This window comes from Anguilla anguilla, chromosome 3 (assembly GCF_013347855.1).
Source record: "Anguilla anguilla isolate fAngAng1 chromosome 3, fAngAng1.pri, whole genome shotgun sequence".
Classification (NCBI taxonomy): Eukaryota; Metazoa; Chordata; class Actinopteri; order Anguilliformes; family Anguillidae; genus Anguilla; species Anguilla anguilla.
In genome coordinates, this window is record NC_049203.1 from 58,616,063 (window position 1) to 58,634,814 (window position 18,752).

Below are 18,752 nucleotides of genomic sequence, written 5' to 3' on the forward strand. Positions count from 1 at the left end.
GGACTGAGAGCGGGTTCGTCGACCGATGAATGCGGAGCGGGGGAGAGATTGACAAAATCTGAGAATGTTGATGAGCGAGCGAGCGAGGGGGGGGGGGGGGGGGGGGTTCGGGAGGGATTACATTTTCCAAAGCGTAGTTTAACCCCCCCCCCCGTCCTCCGTGATTGATGGGACAGAGCTGTTTTCCGCTGTCATCGCCCCCTCTGCCACACTCACACACAGCTCGCCCTCACGGTTTATACAGCTATCCTTACTGGGAATTCCCTCCGGCTCCTGTTACATCAATAGGCACCTTTTACCTGATTTTCCAAACGGCTGAAGTGAGAGGAGAACCTGAGCAGGGGCATTCGGTGCTCAAGTGTAACCCCATTTCAGAAAGAAAGGCCCGAGTGTTGCCTGTGTTTTCTTTGTGTGAAAGGGGAGGAGGACTGCTGTGTGCATGGGTTGATCATCTGGGTGGTTTTTGTTTTAAGAGCCATTTTACCTCAGGAAAGATAATTGTTAATGGAAACATTATTCCAGGTAAGCAAGCAAAACTTCATTTTTTTTGGTAATAGTGTAACTATGACAATGGCAAATGAATGCATTTAAACGTTGTTTAAAGCCATATACTTTTCACAGCTTCAGAGTTGCTAAGTTACATCTAAACTATGATTGGACTGGAGTGAATATATAAGCACTAGCTCTTGGGGTGTTTGCGTTTAATTTGGGATTGTGTGTGTGCATGTGTGTGTGTGTGTGTGTGTGTGTGTGTGTCCGGAGAAGTCAGTGAGTGTGGCAGGTATGTTGGTGTGTGAGTGTTGAAGTGTACAGCTCAGCCTGTTGCTATTCCTGACCCACTGCTAAACCTATTTAAACCCCAGAGAAAGGGGGGTGGGGGTGTGGGTGGGGGCCAAAGACGTCAGTGTCTAGTTTTATCTGAATGCACAGAACGCACCATAGATATCCTTACACTTCTCCCTCTAGTTTTTTTCCCTTTGTCACACTCTTGTCTTTACCCAACCTTTCAGTTTTAAATCACTGTACTCCTCCAACACCTCCTCGAGCTCCACTTGGACGAACCGCCCCCCCCCCGGCATCGTCCACTGCGTCTTTCTTTCATGATCTCCTCTTCCCTCCTCCTCTTTCTCACCCTCTCTCCCTCCGGTTCTCGCACCCTCTCTCTCTATCTCTCTCTCTCTTTCTCGTGCTCACTCTCTCTCTCTCTTTCTTCCTGTCTTTCTCTCGTGTGCTCTCTCCCTCTCTCTCTATCTCCCTATCGCTCTCTCTCTCTATCTCTCTCACTCTGTCTTTCATCCCCTGCTGGCTGTCCCTTGGCTTGTTCCTCCCGGCTCAGTCTGTGCACCAGCTGCCAGGAATGTCAGATGCATTAGAGGGTCAAGTTTGAGCCGGCCCCGGGACAGGGACACACCGACCTCAGGGCCAGGGGAGTCTCCAGTTGCCTCCGGAGTCGGGACTTTCCGATTGGTAGAGCTGTCGCCACTGGATCCAAGCTAACGTTTCCTTTGGATACCAGCTAGCAGGACTGCCCTCTAGAACCTGCTTTTGTGGACCTGCTGCTTTTCTTACTTTGTTCTGGAGCATTTTTCTTCTTTTGGGTCCCCTCCTCCTCCTCCTCTTCAGCTGTTTCTTGTTCTCCCTCTCTCCCTCCTTCCCTCGTTCTCTCTCTCTCTCTCTCTCTCTGCTCGGTGAGGATTCCCGGGCTGTTTTTTGCTGCCCCAGACCCCCTTTAAGCCGTGGGATTTGGCGGGGTTGCCGGGTCTTGTGTTGAGCCGCGCCGGTCGCGTGCGCTAGCCCCGCGCGTGCTAGCTGGCCGTGACGTCGGCGCGCATGTTCCTCTTCCGCGTCTTTCCGGGCTGAGGGAAAGGGGGCAGGGCAGGTCTGAAGGGGATATCACGAGTTTTCGGGGAGGCGGTCGAAGTCGGTCCGTTCTTTGTTCCCGGGCGTTCCTGTCCGCGCTCTCTCCGGTCCCGCCGCCTCTCACTCTCACGCTTCACCTCCGCTCCGTCTTTTCTTCACCTCCTCCCGCTCTGTCTGTTCCTCTTTAAGCTAACCCTTCCTTCCCCATTCCTCCCCCCGTTGCTAGGAAGCGTTAGCTAGTGTTAGCGCAAGCAGACCACGCTAACCTTCGTGTGCTAACACCTTGCAGTTGCGCACGTGTAGAACAGTTAGCGCTGTGAGGTTCTGAGATGTGCACTAAGTCCCATGTATGTTGTGGACTCAATAACAGGGGCTTAAGCTTTCGCCCCCTAGCTAGTTGTTAACAGAAGATCCATGTGCCTTTTCCCTGTCCTCTGCTTTGTGCCCCGTCATCTCGCCATAGAGATGATCTTCACACGTTTCAGCCTTCAGAAACGGTGAAGTGCTCTCGCGAGGGAGAACAAGAAAAAGACTGAGGAGAACGACAGAGAGGGAAGAGACATGAGGTGGCGATAAACGGAAGGGCGTATTTTTGGGACTGCTCTGGGATTCCCAACCCCACCCCGCCGTCCACTCCCTCCCTCCCACTTCACTTAAAACACTCGATTAGAGGAGTTTGGGGGTCAGGCGGCTGGATTGTCATTCAGCTGAGATGGAGAAGGCGAAAGACAAAGATGGCGTAGGTAGGCATGACCAAATGTCAGTTTGAGTGACTTTGTCCAAGTGTGTGTGCAATGAAACTGTCCAGAAAAGCAGACTTTGTCTGAGTCTTTGTGTGAAGTTAGTGCAAGTGTTCTGAACACAATGGTCTGCAAACACATTCTGCATTCTTTGCCTAAGAAAACCTTGGCCCAGAAGAGAGTAAGCGGACTCGATATACGTTCCATATTCTGATTTGACGGTCCAATCACGAGACACTTGGTCGTGGGATGTTGTTGAGTGCCGTACTGGATGATGGGGTTCTGTGTTCGTCTAGAAGATTCCAGGTTTGGTTTTCATGTTGGGAGTCCCCCTCAGATCTTGTCTTGTGTGGCAGTGGATGAGGAGTGATTGAAGCTGGGACGGGTGGTGGGGAGGGGGGGGGGGGGGTTGTGGGGTATTTTCCGTATCCGTGCTAGAGAGCGGAGGAGGGAGTTTGAGTAGGGATCTGAGAGAGGAGCTGTGTTTGGCTGCTTTTGGGTCCATTTCTGTTAATTAGGTGTTCGAAGCAGCAAGCGTCTCTATGCTTTATACCACTGTGCATAACATACACCAGAATGCATCCGTCAGTGTTTTAAGGGGATCCCCATGTCTTGGGTTTAATATATTCAAACACTTTCCTCTGGCTTAAGCAAAGACAACACCCCTGTCTTGTTGTCAAAGGGACAAAACCATCCATCAAGTGGGTCCTTGTTATACAAATGTGCATGGCAACCCAAAAATGAATCGATGGTCATTTCAAATGACCTCTGGCTTTGTTACTGAAACTACTGATGTAGTTTTGTTACCTATAAAATACTGTCTCCCCGGTTGCTATTTAATTCAGCCCCGCATCCACATCTAACAGCATTTCCACCACACAGCATTAGTACATTATTCAAGATTTGACCTTCACTCTAAATTCAGGCCTAGAGAAGCCTAGAGGATGTCTGCCAGATCCCAGAAGGACAAGAATACTGTTTCCAGGTGCGGCAAAGCCATTGTACCCCTTCAGCGAGGTAGTTAAGATCAGCGGCTTCGGTAAATATCCAGCTGTATGAAAGGATTATACGTAAAAGAATGTAAGCTTGTGTGTAAGTCTCTCTAGATAAGAGCATCTGCTGAATGTAAATGTGTTTCCACGAATGGGAAACAGCACCGCACACGCACTGGTGTATATATGGGGAATCCCAGCCAGTGCCAATAGGCCAAGATGTTTCTCCAGGGCTCGGATCGCATCACCTGTTATTTTTCCGCAGCCTGGAAGGTCACATTTTATCAGATGTTCTACCTTGCTGTGATCTTTGAGCGGAGGTTCCTGTTTTACATTTTCCACTTGTGGTGAGGTCCTCCGCAGATGCCCCTGGCAGCGTCGCGGGGCGCAGCGGCGTGCGTGCCAGCTTGCGCTTGGCATGCGTACAGGGCACTGAAGCGACACACGGAGGAGAGTTAGCCTCTTGGTTCGGTGGTGTGCAATAAGAAGCATGGGGGGGATTTTGGAGACGGGCTGCGGCGTACGGCCTGTAGCATCGAGCGCTCTGGAGCGCGGCCGAACCGCATCGGTCACAGAGCGGTCTTGTGTCCCTCATCCCCGCACCGTGACGTAGCGTCCTTTGACCGTGACCCTGCTTTAGCTTCCCTCGGTCTGTGACCGTGCGGTCCCTGACTGGAGCTCTTGGCTGGCGTCCCTGACTGAGTGCAGCTCTGCTGTTAGCTCTGTGCTTTCTGACTGGGACCGTGCGGTCCCTGACTGGAGCTCTCGGCTGGCGTCCCTGACTGAGTGCGGCTCTGCTGTTAGCTCTGTGCTTTCTGACTGGGACTGTGCGCTTCCCTCGTATCGTGTCAAAATGCCCAAACAAAAATGTGGACGACAAATTCTGTGAATTCTTCTTTGTGATTTACCTGCTTAAAATATGGCAGTAGGCAGTGTGAAGGCAGTAATACCAAACAAAGTAACATATAATAGTTGTAATGAAAGGAAACTCTTAATATGCCCCAAAGCATGTACAGTGACTGTGACCATGTACTAGTGCGACTGTGACTAAACACACCGTGACAGTGCACTCTGACAGTGCGCCGTCTGTCTGTAACTCTGGGGCGTAGCTACGGCCGTGAGCCCTGCGTGCTGCGGCTGTCGCGCGCTCGCTTCACCGTGCGACTGAAACTGAGCGACTGAGTCCGTCTCTTACTGTGTCTCTGCGCTCTCTGTGCCAGTGACTGTGCCCTTCCAATGACAGAGCTCTCATAGTGCTTAACTCCACACTCTGTGCCCATTAGCTCTGTGCCAATGACTGTGCCCTTCCAATGACAGAGCTCTCATAGTGCTTAACTCCACACTCTGTGCCCATTAGCTCTGTGCCAGTGACTGTGCCCTTCCAGTGACAGAGCTCTCATAGTGCTTAACTCCACACTCTGTGCCCATTAGCTCTGTGTCAGTGACTGTGCCCTTCCAATGACAGAGCTCTCATAGTGCTTAACTCTGCACTCTGTGCCCATTAGCTCTGTGACTGTGACTGTGCCCTTCAAGTGACTGAGTTCTCATAGTGCTTAACTCCACACTCTGTGCCCATTAGCTCTGTGACTGTGACTTCCTTTCCAGTGACTGAGCTCTCATAGTGCTTAACTCTGCACTCTGTGCCCATTAGCTCTGTGCCAGTGACTGTGCCTTTCCAGTGACTGAGTTCTCATAGTGCTTAACTCTGCACTCTGTGCCCATTAGCTCTGTGTCAGCGACTGTGCCCTTCAAGTGTCAGTGCTCTCAGTGGTGCTCAACTCTGCGCTCTCTGACTGTGACCCGACTCCATTTCAGATAACCAGTTCCGCATGTCCATCCTGGAGCGACTGGAGCAGATGGAGAAGAGGATGGCGGAAATGACGGCGGCCAACATTCAGCAGCAACAACAGCAACAGCAGCAGCAGCAGCAACAGCAGAGCTCCCAAAACACAGCCCAGCACCCAGCAGCTCGGGTAGAGGACCGGCCTCAGACTCAGGTACTCAAACGAACAGAGCGCGGGGTGCGCGTGGGACGGGTTTGGAGGGGTCAGGTGATATTGGGGAGTCCAGGCGCTTGTGGAGATGGAAGGGGAGAGTTGACGAGCGGAGACCATTTCAGGTACAGGACTGGTATAGGAAACTCCATATGGACAGAACAGAGGTGCAGAAGGGTTATGCCCTGGCTATAGAGAGCACTGAGATGCTTTTTCCATAGAGATAACACCGCACCGGTTCATCTGCGCTTTATCTTCCTGTCCGAGATAGCGTTTCCCTCTCCGTCCCCGTGTTTTTCCACCTAATGTCACTGCAAGCGAGCGCTACTGGACCTCAAGTGGAAGTGTTAAAATAGAGCTTGAGAGAGAGAGAGAGGGAGGCTGAGAGAGGTCAGTGCCCAAGCGTCACTGACTCCAGAACAGGGCTAATTTAAACCCTTTCAAATCCCTTAATAACCACCCACCCCCCCGTTTCAGTCCCCATTATATTTTCCGTCCTTTCCCCCTCCCCTCCTGGCATTCCCTGCCCTCCCTCTGTCTGCGTATTTGCCCCCCCCCCCCGTGCCACCCCTCCGCTGGTTGAACATTTATAGCCGCCTCCTCCTGCGTCAGAGGTGAGGACGGCAGGACTGAGAACACGGAAGAGCCGTGTGCGTGTGCCAGAGCCGGGGGGGGGGGGATGAGAGGGAGGGGCCAGAGCGGGAGGCGGGGGCAGGGGGGGGGCAGATGTGATATTTCCTATCAGGTTGTCTGCAGTGGAAAACTTCCTCCGCTCCTCCAACTGCGGGTGTGAAAGAGGAGCAAGTGAGAAAAAAAGACAGCGGCGAGAACGCGTGGGGGCTGGAAATAGGGGAGGGGAGGACGAGAAATGAAATGATACGAGGGCGAATGGAAAGACTGAGTAAACGGGGATGAGTTTCACGCAGCCGGACGCCGAGGCGTTTGCCTTAGAGGGAGATCTCTGAATGGCGGCACCGGTGCGGCGGTGGTTCTGGCGTACGATCACATTACGGGCTCCATCCCGATCTGTGAGCCGTGCTGTGTGTGAGCGATCTGCTTGCCTTCTACTCAGTAGACTTTGCAGGTTGTCCTACACTATGTGTGAATTCCATCACACGTTTTCACCCTCGTGTTCACATTTTCACCTCAAGTTTGCTGTTCTGAGTTTCAGCTTCGTATGTACAAGATTGCATGACACATCACACGTTACGAAACAATTATGTATAAAACTTGCAAAACTGTTTAGCACACTTAAGACTTGGTGTTGATGTGTGAACTGGTTTGATTGAAATGATCTGTAACAGTCCCCACTATACCTGTAGTTTTGATACTGTCCTCCATTTTGTGTGTTAGATGTGTTAGATGTGCTCGTTTGATGTGTTAGATGTGTTAGATGTGCTCGTTTGCCTGCCTGTGTGGCGCGCGCTTCACTGCTCTCTCCTCTCTCAGTCCGGCCCCTGGTTCGAGCGGCGCATCGTGGGGCTGTGTGAGCGCATGATGGCGGGAGGCCGCTGGGGCGGAGGAGGGGAGCGACTGCTCCATTCCGTCCGCCACAGAGGGATGACCCTGCTGCACCTGGCAGCAGCGCAGGGATACACCCAGCTCATACACACCCTCATACACTGGAGGTACGTACGCTCTCACACACACACACACACACGCACACGCTCACACACACGCACACACTCACACACACACACAGAGGGATGACCCTGCTGCACCTGGCAGCAGCGCAGGGATACACCCAGCTCATACACACCCTCATACACTGGAGGTACGTACACACTACACACACACACACACACACACACACGCTCTCTCACACACACACACACACACACACACACACATACATTCATATACACACCACACACACAGACATACACAGACATACATACGCGTACATAGACATGTACACAGTCACCGGCACAAACACATTAATTCTTACGTATACGCTTATGTCAAACCGGCGAACTCAGCTTTTGTCACGACGGAGGAAGCTGTGAACTCAAACAGTACGTGTAAAGGATGTTTTTCTCCCTGTCAGAAGTGTGAACGCAGACAGTTTGGATCTGGAACAGGAGGTGGACCCTCTGAATGTGGATCACTTCTCCTGCACTCCTTTGGTGAGTTCACTGGCTTCACTCCAGTTATATCCATGCTTTACTCAACATCAGGAAGCGTGCAGTGCTAAAAGGCATTCTCTCTTTTCTCCCTTTTCCCCTCATTTCTCCCTGTCCTGTCTGTGGTAGATGTGGGCGTGCGCTCTTGGCCACCAGGGGGCAGCGGTGCTGCTGTACCGGTGGAACAGCCTTGCCCTGGGGATCCCAGACTCTCTGGGGCGGCTGCCGCTGGCCGTGGCTCGATCCCGGGGCCACACCCGCCTGGCCCGCTGCCTGGAGGAGCTGCACACCCAGGGCGTGGCCCCTGAGGGGCCGGGCCGAGCCGAGGCGGAGGGGACCGACTGGGGCCACACCAACACCCAGGAGCGGCCTCCGCTGCCGCACCTCCCCCCCTCCCCTCTCTCCACCAGTCCTGACACTGGTAAGGGGCTGTAGAGCTGACACAGGCAAACATGGGTACTATATGAGCTGTTTGGGGGTTTATTTAAGGGCTATTAATGAAGTGGGTTCATTCAGTATTCACATGCTATGTGTCTGGAATATAGTGACCCAGTACACTTTTGGGATGTTTTAAAATGAATTATGGACAGTGCGATAATTTTCCTCATCCCCTTTCTTGCCATATATCCCTCCCTCTGTTTTTAATATCACTACTTCACACCTCCCTCTCTTCCTTTGCTCCATCCCTTTATCCTCCTCACTATATTTCAGGCCTGAGCTCCTCCAGCAGTATCCCCTCCCCCAGCGACCCCCCATCGCCGTCTCCAAGCTCCGCCTACTCCAGCGGCTCCGTTCCCCTGGGCTCCCCCCTGTACAGCCCCCCAGACCCCATGGACACCTCCGACCCCTCCCTGTCGGCCTCCTCGTCCCCCTCCTCCCTCCCCCTCTCCTCTCCGTCCCCATCCCTCCAGCTCCCCCTCTCCCTGCCCTCCTGGGGCGAGGCGTGCGAGGGGGGCGACCCCAGCCTGTCGGCCAGCCCCCACGAGCCCACCTTCCTGATGGAGTACGAGCCCACCTGCTCCCCGTCCCCCCCGCCCGGGCCCCCGCTGTCCCGACACTCCACCTTCGAGGCGGAGCTGCTGAGCTACAGCGAGAACGCTGAGAACGAGGACTACCTGCCTGCTGTGGAAGACCTGCAGGTGAGGTGCACGCGCTCCTGTACAAACTAATGCACACCTGTACAAACTCACACGCTCCTGTACAAACTCATACAGACCTGTACAAACTCACACGCTCCTGTACAAACTCATACAGGCCCGTACAAACTCATACACTCCTGTACAAAATCATACGCTCCTGTACAAACTCATACAGACCCGTACAAACTCACACGCTCCTGTACAAGCTCATAAAGACCCGTACAAACTCATACACTCCTGTACAAACTTACACACTTCTGTACAAACTCATACACTCCTATCCCAAATTGCCATAATACTGACACATAAACACAAATTTTTGGTACCTGTATGCTGCAGCTGCATGAAGCAGTGCTCTCTGCGTCCATCCCAGGTTGACATGGCAACCCTTGCGGAGCAGATAATTGAGGCCACACCTGAGCGCATCAAGCAGGAGGAGTTCCCCAGAGGGGCGGAGTCTCCACTGAGGGAGAGGAGGGACAACACTGCCATACATGACACCATGCCCTGGCTGGCCACATACCTGGACACAGTGGACACCCTGCCTGCCCTGTCCCCGCCCAGGTACTGCCCATCTGTTGCTGTATCTCCAGGTGTTCATGTGCTTCTCCCTATTTCTCCGTCCTTGTGTGACTTCTGTCTCCTCCTGTGTTTTTCTCTGTGAATGCATCAATCCCTTTATCTTTGTATTTTGTCCTGAAATATTATGTTATGTCCTCTGATAAGCTTGTTGCCAAAAAGTATGAGGTTTTTAATGTGGGGTTTGGGGTAGTGGACATAGCCATTTTCATTTGTTTTCTCTGCAGCATTGGTTCCACAGGGGCCTACTTTGGGCCCTCTGATTATTTCCTCTTTCCTTTTTCTGTTGCTCCCTTGTGCATATTTTTCCACGTTTTTGTGTCTGCATATGTGTGTGTATGTGTATGTATATGTGTGTGTGTGGGTATGTGTGTTTGCGTGTGCGTGCGTGCATTTGTGTGACACTAGGCACGTAACCAAGCTGGCCTCTCTCCCTCTCCCCGGGCGGGGCAGGTGCGTGTGCCCGACGCCGCCCCCGTCCTCCCGCTCCCCCCAGCCCCCCTCGCCCCTCAGCGCCCTGGCCCTGCAGCGGCTCCGCCCCCCCAGCAGCGCGGCCTGGGCGGAGTTCCTCAACGCCTCGGCCAACGGGCGCATGGAGCGCGACTTCGCCCTGCTCACGCTGACCGACAGCGAGCAGCGGGAGCTCTACGAGGCCGCGCGCATCATCCAGAACGCCTTCCGCAGATACAAGGTACGGGCGGCGCGCTCCGCTTTCAGCAGGCCTGCTGGCGGGGTGATGTCATAATCATCCAGTCGCATGGTTCCCACGAAGCACAGGCCGCAGGGCTGCTGCCCAGTCCGTTTGCCACAGACCTGATAAAGTGCTGAAATCACACAGGCACCCTATGTTATTTGATTTAGCAAGGCTGTCATCTAATACCCTGCACAGCCATGTGAGCAACACATAATCTCAACCACACCTTGATACTCGTGTTACCCCAAAAATATATCTTATTTCAATAGGGAATATTGTGTATGCTGTATCAATGTTATATGTGTATTTTTAGTATTCGCACAACTTAAGCTTGGTTTCAGTCTAGTAACAATGCAAGATAAAAGTCTTGCTTAACCCTTTAAGGTGTGAGATCGCAGACATGGGATTACAAGGTTCTTAACATTCTAATGCTGATGTAATAATCACTACCGGTAATTGGAAGAAAAGTTCTAGAACTCTGACTTAAAATTTTGAAAAAACATTTGAAAAAACCTCTTCAAATGGTTAATTATTACAGTGAAAGTATTAATGCACTGTTTCATCCCTCATCCCTCTCTCTCTTTCTTTCGCCCCTCCCTCCGCTCCCTTCCCCCTGTTCCAGGGCCGCAGGTTGAAGGAGCAGCAGGACATGGCCGCTGCGGTCATTCAGAGATGCTACAGGAAGTACAAACAGGTGCAGTGAGATTAAAGCTCTTCCACTCACGCTCAGGAGCTCTGAGTGTTCCCTGTCCCCCTGCTGGCCACAACGCAGCACTGCGCCCGTCCTTTCCCCCGGACCACTTTCAGCCACTAATGATTCCGCAAGGTGTCTGTCGAAGGATTACTTTTCCTGCAGTCCTTTGTATTTTGACGTTTTCTTTGAATTCTCTTCTGGTGCTGTTAGCAGGGCTTTGTACTAGTTAGCATTGCTTAGTTGTTTAGGTAACAGGCAGGCTTAGGGTATGAGTGTTTATAAGAGGCTTAGTTTTGGCATAAAATCTGTCAGGACATAGAAAATTTGAATGTTTCTTTTGTGCAGTGGTGTGGGAATGAAGGAAAATCAGGACACTGGCCACTGCTTGTCCAACATAAAGAATAACACTTCTTCCCTGTTTATCACAGACTTGCTAAACATTAGATAACCACCCCCAATCCACTGATATTGCTAGTTAATGACCATCGCCTTATCTAATGAAACCCTCAAGACACAAGCAGAACTTTGCAGGTTTCTCGTTCTCTTGATAGCGTGACTCAGTACTGAAATGTGATGCAGTCCTAATCTGTGGCAGACAGTTACTCACGTGGCTGTTTGAGGGTTTCCAGCTGCGCTTGGCTCAGAAGACGCATCTCATAGCGTTAATGTGTTTAGACAGTGGGGAGTTGCAGTTGGAGATGCATTAGCTGTGAAAGCAGCCATGTTTGTACGGCCCAGTGCACTGTGCCTTTTATGTTTGACGGACATTAACCTCTTGGGCTTGTGTTTCTTCGGTCGGGCGTTCAGGTGGCGTTAAGGTCGTCCTCTGGCTGCATGCTGCGGGTTTGCCTGTGCTGTGTGTCTTCGCTTGCCGACGCCTTGTTGCTCTGCGCGCGACTAACCCAGACTAATACTCCCTGTCTCTCTCTCTCTCTCTCTCTCTCTCCCCTCCACCTCTTTCATTCCTCTCGCTAGCTAACATGGATAGCACTGAAGGTAATGTCTAACCTCTGTAGCTGCTTTTACTGCCTTCTCAGCTGTCTGTGGACTGCAGGGTTAGGGGGGCGCTTGGCTGAAGGAACAGCACTTAGTCACACAAAGTGGTGCAGGGAGCCGCACACTGCTCACAGCAGTGGACTGCTCACAGCAGTGGACTGCTCATCACAGTGGACTGCTCACAGTGTCCCTGCTGCGCCCCATAGCAAGCTCACAGTGTGAAAGAGTCACTGCTCTGGTCTCTTACAATGTAGGGCCTGTAGGAGGCTACGCTGCCTTCTTTAGCATCTTTTGCAGTGGTTTCCACTGGCTCTTATACATACAGTTCTATGTATAAGAACTCTTTTTAGTTCAGTATGCTCTTAACGCTAGTCACCTACGTGCACCTGTGTTGTTTATTGTCTTGATGCCCGTGTGGCCTTTTTCAGTGAGCTGTGCGTCTGCCTTCGCATGAGTATAGGTGTTGTTTTGTGTGTGTGTGTGGGTGTGTGTGTGTGTTGGAGCAAGAGAACGAGAGGACAAGAGAAAGAATGGCTGAGTGTGTTTTGTGTGCATGCGTGTGAGGTCCTAGTGTTGTGTAGGCATCGCATGGTGTGCTAAATAATGATTTCCCTCTGAAATTCCTGCCTCCCCCCCCCACCTACCTCCCTGGCCGCAGTACGCCCTGTATAAGAAGATGACTCAGGCGGCCATCTTGATCCAGAGCAAGTTCCGCAGCTACTATGAGCAGAAGAAGTTCCAGCAGTCCCGGCGGGCGGCGGTGCTGATCCAGCAGTACTACCGCAGCTACAAGGAGTACGAGCGCCTGAAGCAGGGCCACCGCGGGACCAGCGCCCTCAACACCAAGATCAAGTGAGGGAGAGCCACAGAGCGCGCTCAGCACCGGCAGGGCGTCACAACGAATGGGGCTGCGAGGGGCGGAGTCACACAGCGAGGGGTGGAGTCACACAGCGAGGGGTGGAGTCACACAGCAAAGGGGCGGAGTCACACAGCAAGGGGTGGAGTCACACTGAAAGGGGTGGAATCACACAGCGAGGGGCAGAGTCACATAGCAAGGGGTGGAGTCACACAGCAAGGGGTGGAGTCACACAGCGAGGGGTGGAGTCACACAGCAAAGGGGCGGCGTCACACAGCAAGGGGTGGAGTCACACAGCGAGGGGTGGAGTCACACAGCAAAGGGGCGGCGTCACACAGCAAGGGGTGGAGTCACACAGCAAACGAATGGGCCTGCAAAGCGGGGGGAGGGAGGGGAGTCACAGCAAAATGGGAGAGGGAGAGGGACGAATCAGAACAAATGTACTGAGAGGAGTCAAACACAATGAGAGCAGGAAGGGAAGTCACACAGTGAGCACACCCAGTGAACAGAGAGAACAGGGGTTTTTCCTGGCATGAAAAGGGTCTGTGGTGCTCCCAATCATTGGGCTAGCTTGCGGTCACCTGTAGGTCATCCCACAGTGTTCACCCTGAACCATTTCCCATTTTCCCTTTTTTTTTTTCATTTTTCCTCTTTGGTTCTCGTAAATTCCGTTTTTGGTGCGCGCCAAAGATTTTCCCTGTGCAGTAAAAACCCTTGAGAAGGAAGAAGGGATTGTGGGAAAGGGACAGCAGAGGGCAGGTGGGAGTGGAGGGGGAGGAGGCTGAGAATGAAAGCCGGCCAGGTTTAGGCCGCAGCTGTGTTAAGCAGATCTTTCGGTGTGCACTTCAGAGTCTGTCCATAAATCCCGCACATAAATCCTCTGGCGTTTCATCTCAGTCCAGAGATTTCACAGGCGCGATTAACGCACGGGTCGTTAAAACCAGGCCAGTGATGCTCCCCCTGCACTGGTCAGAGGGTACCCAGACAGCTGAAATAATCTCTTTGTGTCTCTCTCTCTCTCTCTCAAATTCAAATTCAAATTCAAAATGCTTTATTGGCATGAAATACATTTGTACTTATTGCCAAAGCGTACACACAGAAACAGGAATAGGAATACAAACAACATGAAATACAAACAACATTGTGGTAACGACAACAATGCAATTGTTCTCTCTCTCTCTCTCTCTCTCTGTCTCTCTGCCTCTCCCCCCTCCTCAGGGGATCGTTTCTGACGAAAAAGCAGGACCAGGCGGCTCGCAAGATTATGAGGTTCCTCCGGCGCTGTCGGCACAGGTAACGGTTAGTGTACTTCTGAGGACACGCACATTCAAATGGCTGTGCTTGTGTGGGACTAGTATTTGTAAGCAGGTTGTTTCTGTGAGGAAGCTGGTTGGTGTGTATGTGAATAGTAAGCAGGTTGTTTCTGTGAGGAAGCTGGTTGGTGTTTGTGTGAATAGTAAGCAGGTTGTTTCTGTGAAAGCCAGTTAGTGTGTTTGTGTGAATAGTAAGCAGGTTGTTTCTGTGAGGAAGCTGGTTGGTGTGTTTGTGTGAATAGTAAGCAGGTTGTTTCTGTGGGGAAGCTGGTTGGTGTGTTTGTGTGAATAGTAAGCAGGTTGTTTCTGTGAGGAAGCTGGTTGGTGTGTTTATGTGAATAGTAAGCAGGTTGTTTCTGTGAGGAAGCTGGTTGGTGTGTTTGTGTGAATAGTAAGCAGGTTGTTTCTGCGGGGAAGCTGGTTGGTGTGTTTGTGTGAATAGTAAGCAGGTTGTTTCTATGAGGAAGCTGGTTGGTGTGTTTGTGTGAATAGTAAGCAGGTTGTTTCTGTGAGGAAGCTGGTTGGTGTGTTTGTGTGAATAGTAAGCAGGTTGTTTCTGTGGGGAAGCTGGTTGGTGTGTTTGTGTGAATAGTAAGCAGGTTGTTTCTATGAGGAAGCTGGTTGGTGTGTTTGTGTGAATAGTAAGCAGGTTGTTTCTGCGGGGAAGCTGGTTGGTGTGTTTGTGTGAATAGTAAGCAGGTTGTTTCTGTGGGGAAGCTGGTTGGTGTGTTTGTGTGAATAGTAAGCAGGTTGTTTCTGTGAGGAAGCTGGTTGGTGTTTGTGTGAATAGTAAGCAGGTTGTTTCTGTGAAAGCCAGTTGGTGTGTTTGTGTGAATAGTAAGCAGGTTGTTTCTGTGGGGAAGCTGGTTGGTGTGTTTGTGTGAATAGTAAGCAGGTTGTTTCTGTGGGGAAGCTGGTTGGTGTGTTTGTGTGAATAGTAAGCAGGTTGTTTCTGTGGGGAAGCTGGTTGGTGTTTGTGTGAATAGTAAGCAGGTTGTTTCTATGAGGAAGCTGGTTGGTGTGTATGTGAATAGTAAGCAGGTTGTTTCTGTGAGGAAGCTGGTTGGTGTGTTTGTGTGAATAGTAAGCAGGTTGTTTCTGTGGGGAAGCTGGTTGGTGTTTGTGTGAATAGTAAGCAGGTTGTTTCTGTGGGGAAGCTGGTTGGTGTGTTTGTGTGAATAGTAAGCAGGTTGTTTCTGTGGGGAAGCTGGTTGGTGTGTTTGTGTGAATAGTAAGCAGGTTGTTTCTGTGGGGAAGCTGGTTGGTGTTTGTGTGAATAGTAAGCAGGTTGTTTCTGTGAAAGCCAGTTAGTGTGTTTGTGTGAATAGTAAGCAGGTTGTTTCTGTGGGGAAGCTGGTTGGTGTGTTTGTGTGAATAGTAAACAGGTTGTTTCTATGAGGAAGCTGGTTGGTGTGTTTGTGTGAATAGTAAGCAGGTTGTTTCTGTGGGGAAGCTGGTTGGTGTGTTTATGTGAATAGTAAGCAGGTTGTTTCTGTGAGGAAGCTGGTTGGTGTGTTTATGTGAATAGTAAGCAGGTTGTTTCTGTGGGGAAGCTGGTTGGTGTTTGTGTGAATAGTAAGCAGGTTGTTTCTGCAGGGAAGCTGGTTGGTGTGTTTGTGTGAATAGTAAGCAGGTTGTTTCTGTGGGGAAGCTGGTTGGTGTGTTTATGTGAATAGTAAGCAGGTTGTTTCTGTGGGGAAGCTGGTTGGTGTGTTTGTGTGAATAGTAAGCAGGTTGTTTCTGTGAGGAAGCTGGTTGGTGTGTTTGTGTGAATAGTAAGCAGGTTGTTTCTGTGAGGAAGCTGGTTGGTGTGTTTGTGTGAATAGTAAGCAGGTTGTTTCTGTGAGGAAGCTGGTTGGTGTGTTTGTGTGAATAGTAAGCAGGTTGTTTCTGTGGGGAAGCTGGTTGGTGTGTTTGTGTGAATAGTAAGCAGGTTGTTTCTGCAGGGAAGCTGGTTGGTGTTTGTGTGAATAGTAAGCAGGTTGTTTCTGTGAGGAAGCTGGTTGGTGTGTTTGTGTGAATAGTAAGCAGGTTGTTTCTATGAGGAAGCTGGTTGGTGTGTTTATGTGAATAGTAAGCAGGTTGTTTCTGTGGGGAAGCTGGTTGGTGTGTTTGTGTGAATAGTAAGCAGGTTGTTTCTGTGAGGAAGCTGGTTGGTGTTTGTGTGAATAGTAAGCAGGTTGTTTCTGTGAGGAAGCTGGTTGGTGTTTGTGTGAATAGTAAGCAGGTTGTTTCTGTGGGGAAGCTGGTTGGTGTTTGTGTGAATAGTAAGCAGGTTGTTTCTGTGGGGAAGCTGGTTGGTGTGTTTGTGTGAATAGTAAGCAGGTTGTTTCTGTGAAAGCCAGTTGGTGTGTTTGTGTGAATAGTAAGCAGGTTGTTTCTGTGGGGAAGCTGGTTGGTGTGTATGTGAATAGTAAGCAGATTGTTTCTGTGGGGAAGCTGGTTGGTGTGTTTATGTGAATAGTAAGCAGGTTGTTTCTATGAGGAAGCTGGTTGGTGTGTTTGTGTGAATAGTAAGCAGATTGTTTCTGTGGGGAAGCTGGTTGGTGTGTTTATGTGAATAGTAAGCAGGTTGTTTCTGTGAGGAAGCTGGTTGGTGTGTTTGTGTGAATAGTAAGCAGGTTGTTTCTGTGGGGAAGCTGGTTGGTGTTTGTGTGAATAGTAAGCAGGTTGTTTCTGTGGGGAAGCTGGTTGGTGTTTGTGTGAATAGTAAGCAGGTTGTTTCTGTGAGGAAGCTGGTTGGTGTTTGTGTGAATAGTAAGCAGGTTGTTTCTGTGGGGAAGCTGGTTGGTGTTTGTGTGAATAGTAAGCAGGTTGTTTCTGTGGGGAAGCTGGTTGGTGTGTTTATGTGAATAGTAAGCAGGTTGTTTCTGTGGGGAAGCTGGTTGGTGTGTTTGTGTGAATAGTAAGCAGGTTGTTTCTGTGAGGAAGCTGGTTGGTGTGTATGTGTGAATAGTAAGCAGGTTGTTTCTGTGAGGAAGCTGGTTGGTGTGTTTATGTGAATAGTAAGCAGGTTGTTTCTGTGAGGAAGCTGGTTGGTGTGTTTGTGTGAATAGTAAGCAGGTTGTTTCTGTGGGGAAGCTGGTTGGTGTTTGTGTGAATAGTAAGCAGGTTGTTTCTATGAGGAAGCTGGTTGGTGTGTATGTGAATAGTAAGCAGGTTGTTTCTGTGAGGAAGCTGGTTGGTGTTTGTGTGAATAGTAAGCAGGTTGTTTCTGTGAGGAAGCTGGTTGGTGTGTTTGTGTGAATAGTAAGCAGGTTGTTTCTGCGGGGAAGCTGGTTGGTGTTTGTGTGAATAGTAAGCAGGTTGTTTCTGTGAGGAAGCTGGTTGGTGTTTGTGTGAATAGTAAGCAGGTTGTTTCTGTGAGGAAGCTGGTTGGTGTGTTTGTGTGAATAGTAAGCAGGTTGTTTCTGTGAGGAAGCTGGTTGGTGTGTTTATGTGAATAGTAAACAGGTTGTTTCTGTGGGGAAGCTGGTTGGTGTGTTTGTGTGAATAGTAAACAGGTTGTTTCTGTGGGGAAGCTGGTTGGTGTTTGTGTGAATAGTAAGCAGGTTGTTTCTGCAGGGAAGCTGGTTGGTGTGTTTGTGTGAATAGTAAGCAGGTTGTTTCTGCAGGGAAGCTGGTTGGTGTGTTTGTGTGAATAGTAAGCAGGTTGTTTCTGTGGGGAAGCTGGTTGGTGTGTTTGTGTGAATAGTAAGCAGGTTGTTTCTGTGGGGAAGCTGGTTGGTGTGTTTGTGTGAATAGTAAGCAGGTTGTTTCTGTGGGGAAGCTGGTTGGTGTGTTTATGTGAATAGTAAGCAGGTTGTTTCTGTGAGGAAGCTGGTTGGTGTGTTTGTGTGAATAGTAAGCAGGTTGTTTCTGCAGGGAAGCTGGTTGGTGTGTTTGTGTGAATAGTAAGCAGGTTGTTTCTGCGGGGAAGCTGGTTGGTGTTTGTGTGAATAGTAAGCAGGTTGTTTCTGTGGGGAAGCTGGTTGGTGTGTTTGTGTGAATAATAAGCAGGTTGTTTCTGCAGGGAAGCTGGTTGGTGTGTTTGTGTGAATAAGTACACAGGTTGTTTCTCTGTGCAGGACCTCTGACAGCCAGCTGATGATCTCCTCCCTCTGTCTTCCCTGCAGGATCAAGGAGCTCAAACAGAGCAAAGAGCTGGAGAGAATGCAGAAGAGAGGCCTAACCACCTAGAGCCCTCCTCCTCCTCCTCATGCTCCTCCTGCTCCTCCTCCTCCTCTTCCTGCATCCCTCCATCCTCACCAAGGGAGACAGAGGAGAGAGGGATGGTGAGGGCTGAGACAATACACACACACACGCACACGCACACGCGCACACACACACGCACACACACGTTCACACAAACAGACACGTACACACACGCACATAAACACACACACGTGCACAGACATGCTCACGTACACACACAAACACGTACACACACAAAAGAACTGCCCACATGCGTCTGCACTGAAAGTCACACCGACACGGCCCTCTCTGCCTCTGCACTTGTCTTTCCGCCTCTGCTCTCCGTCCCTCACTCCCGAGAGGGCGGGACGACACGTCAGCCCCGCCCCTCCTTCCAGTGGACACTCCCTCACCCGCCGCCGTCGTCCGCCTCACTCCCGCACGCCTGGAGGGAGGGCCTCGCGCCCGCGCCCTCGCTCTCTCCCTCTCTCTCTCTCCTCCTCCATCACCGTTGCCTTCATGTCCGCGTCCTTTCCTGAGGAGGGAGAGAAAAGAACGGAGGGAAGAGACTCCCAGCCTTGTTTTTCGTCTTTGGAACT

At 50.8% G+C, this 18,752-nt stretch overlaps 1 protein-coding gene across 5 annotated transcripts in view; it reads left to right on the forward strand.

The window, feature by feature from the left end:
- camta2 (calmodulin binding transcription activator 2) overlaps positions 1-18,288 on the forward strand; it is a 40,305-nt gene extending 22,017 nt beyond the window's left edge. For 2 of the 5 annotated variants that reach the window (XM_035409143.1, XM_035409147.1), the window contains exons 12-23: positions 5,408-5,589; positions 7,036-7,214; positions 7,634-7,712; positions 7,839-8,130; positions 8,421-8,848; positions 9,222-9,412; positions 9,836-10,118; positions 10,744-10,815; positions 11,791-11,811; positions 12,470-12,663; positions 13,886-13,960; positions 18,096-18,288. In XM_035409143.1, the coding sequence (XP_035265034.1) occupies positions 5,408-5,589; positions 7,036-7,214; positions 7,634-7,712; positions 7,839-8,130; positions 8,421-8,848; positions 9,222-9,412; positions 9,836-10,118; positions 10,744-10,815; positions 11,791-11,811; positions 12,470-12,663; positions 13,886-13,960; positions 18,096-18,159 (2,060 nt within the window). In that variant the 3' untranslated portion in view covers positions 18,160-18,288. Of the gene's footprint in view, positions 1-5,407; positions 5,590-7,035; positions 7,215-7,633; positions 7,713-7,838; positions 8,131-8,420; positions 8,849-9,221; positions 9,413-9,835; positions 10,119-10,743; positions 10,816-11,790; positions 11,812-12,469; positions 12,664-13,885; positions 13,967-18,095 lie in introns of all 5 variants that reach the window. The other 3 variants (XM_035409145.1, XM_035409146.1, XM_035409144.1) reach the window with 3 other exon arrangements.
- Positions 18,289-18,752: the final 464 nt, after the last annotated feature.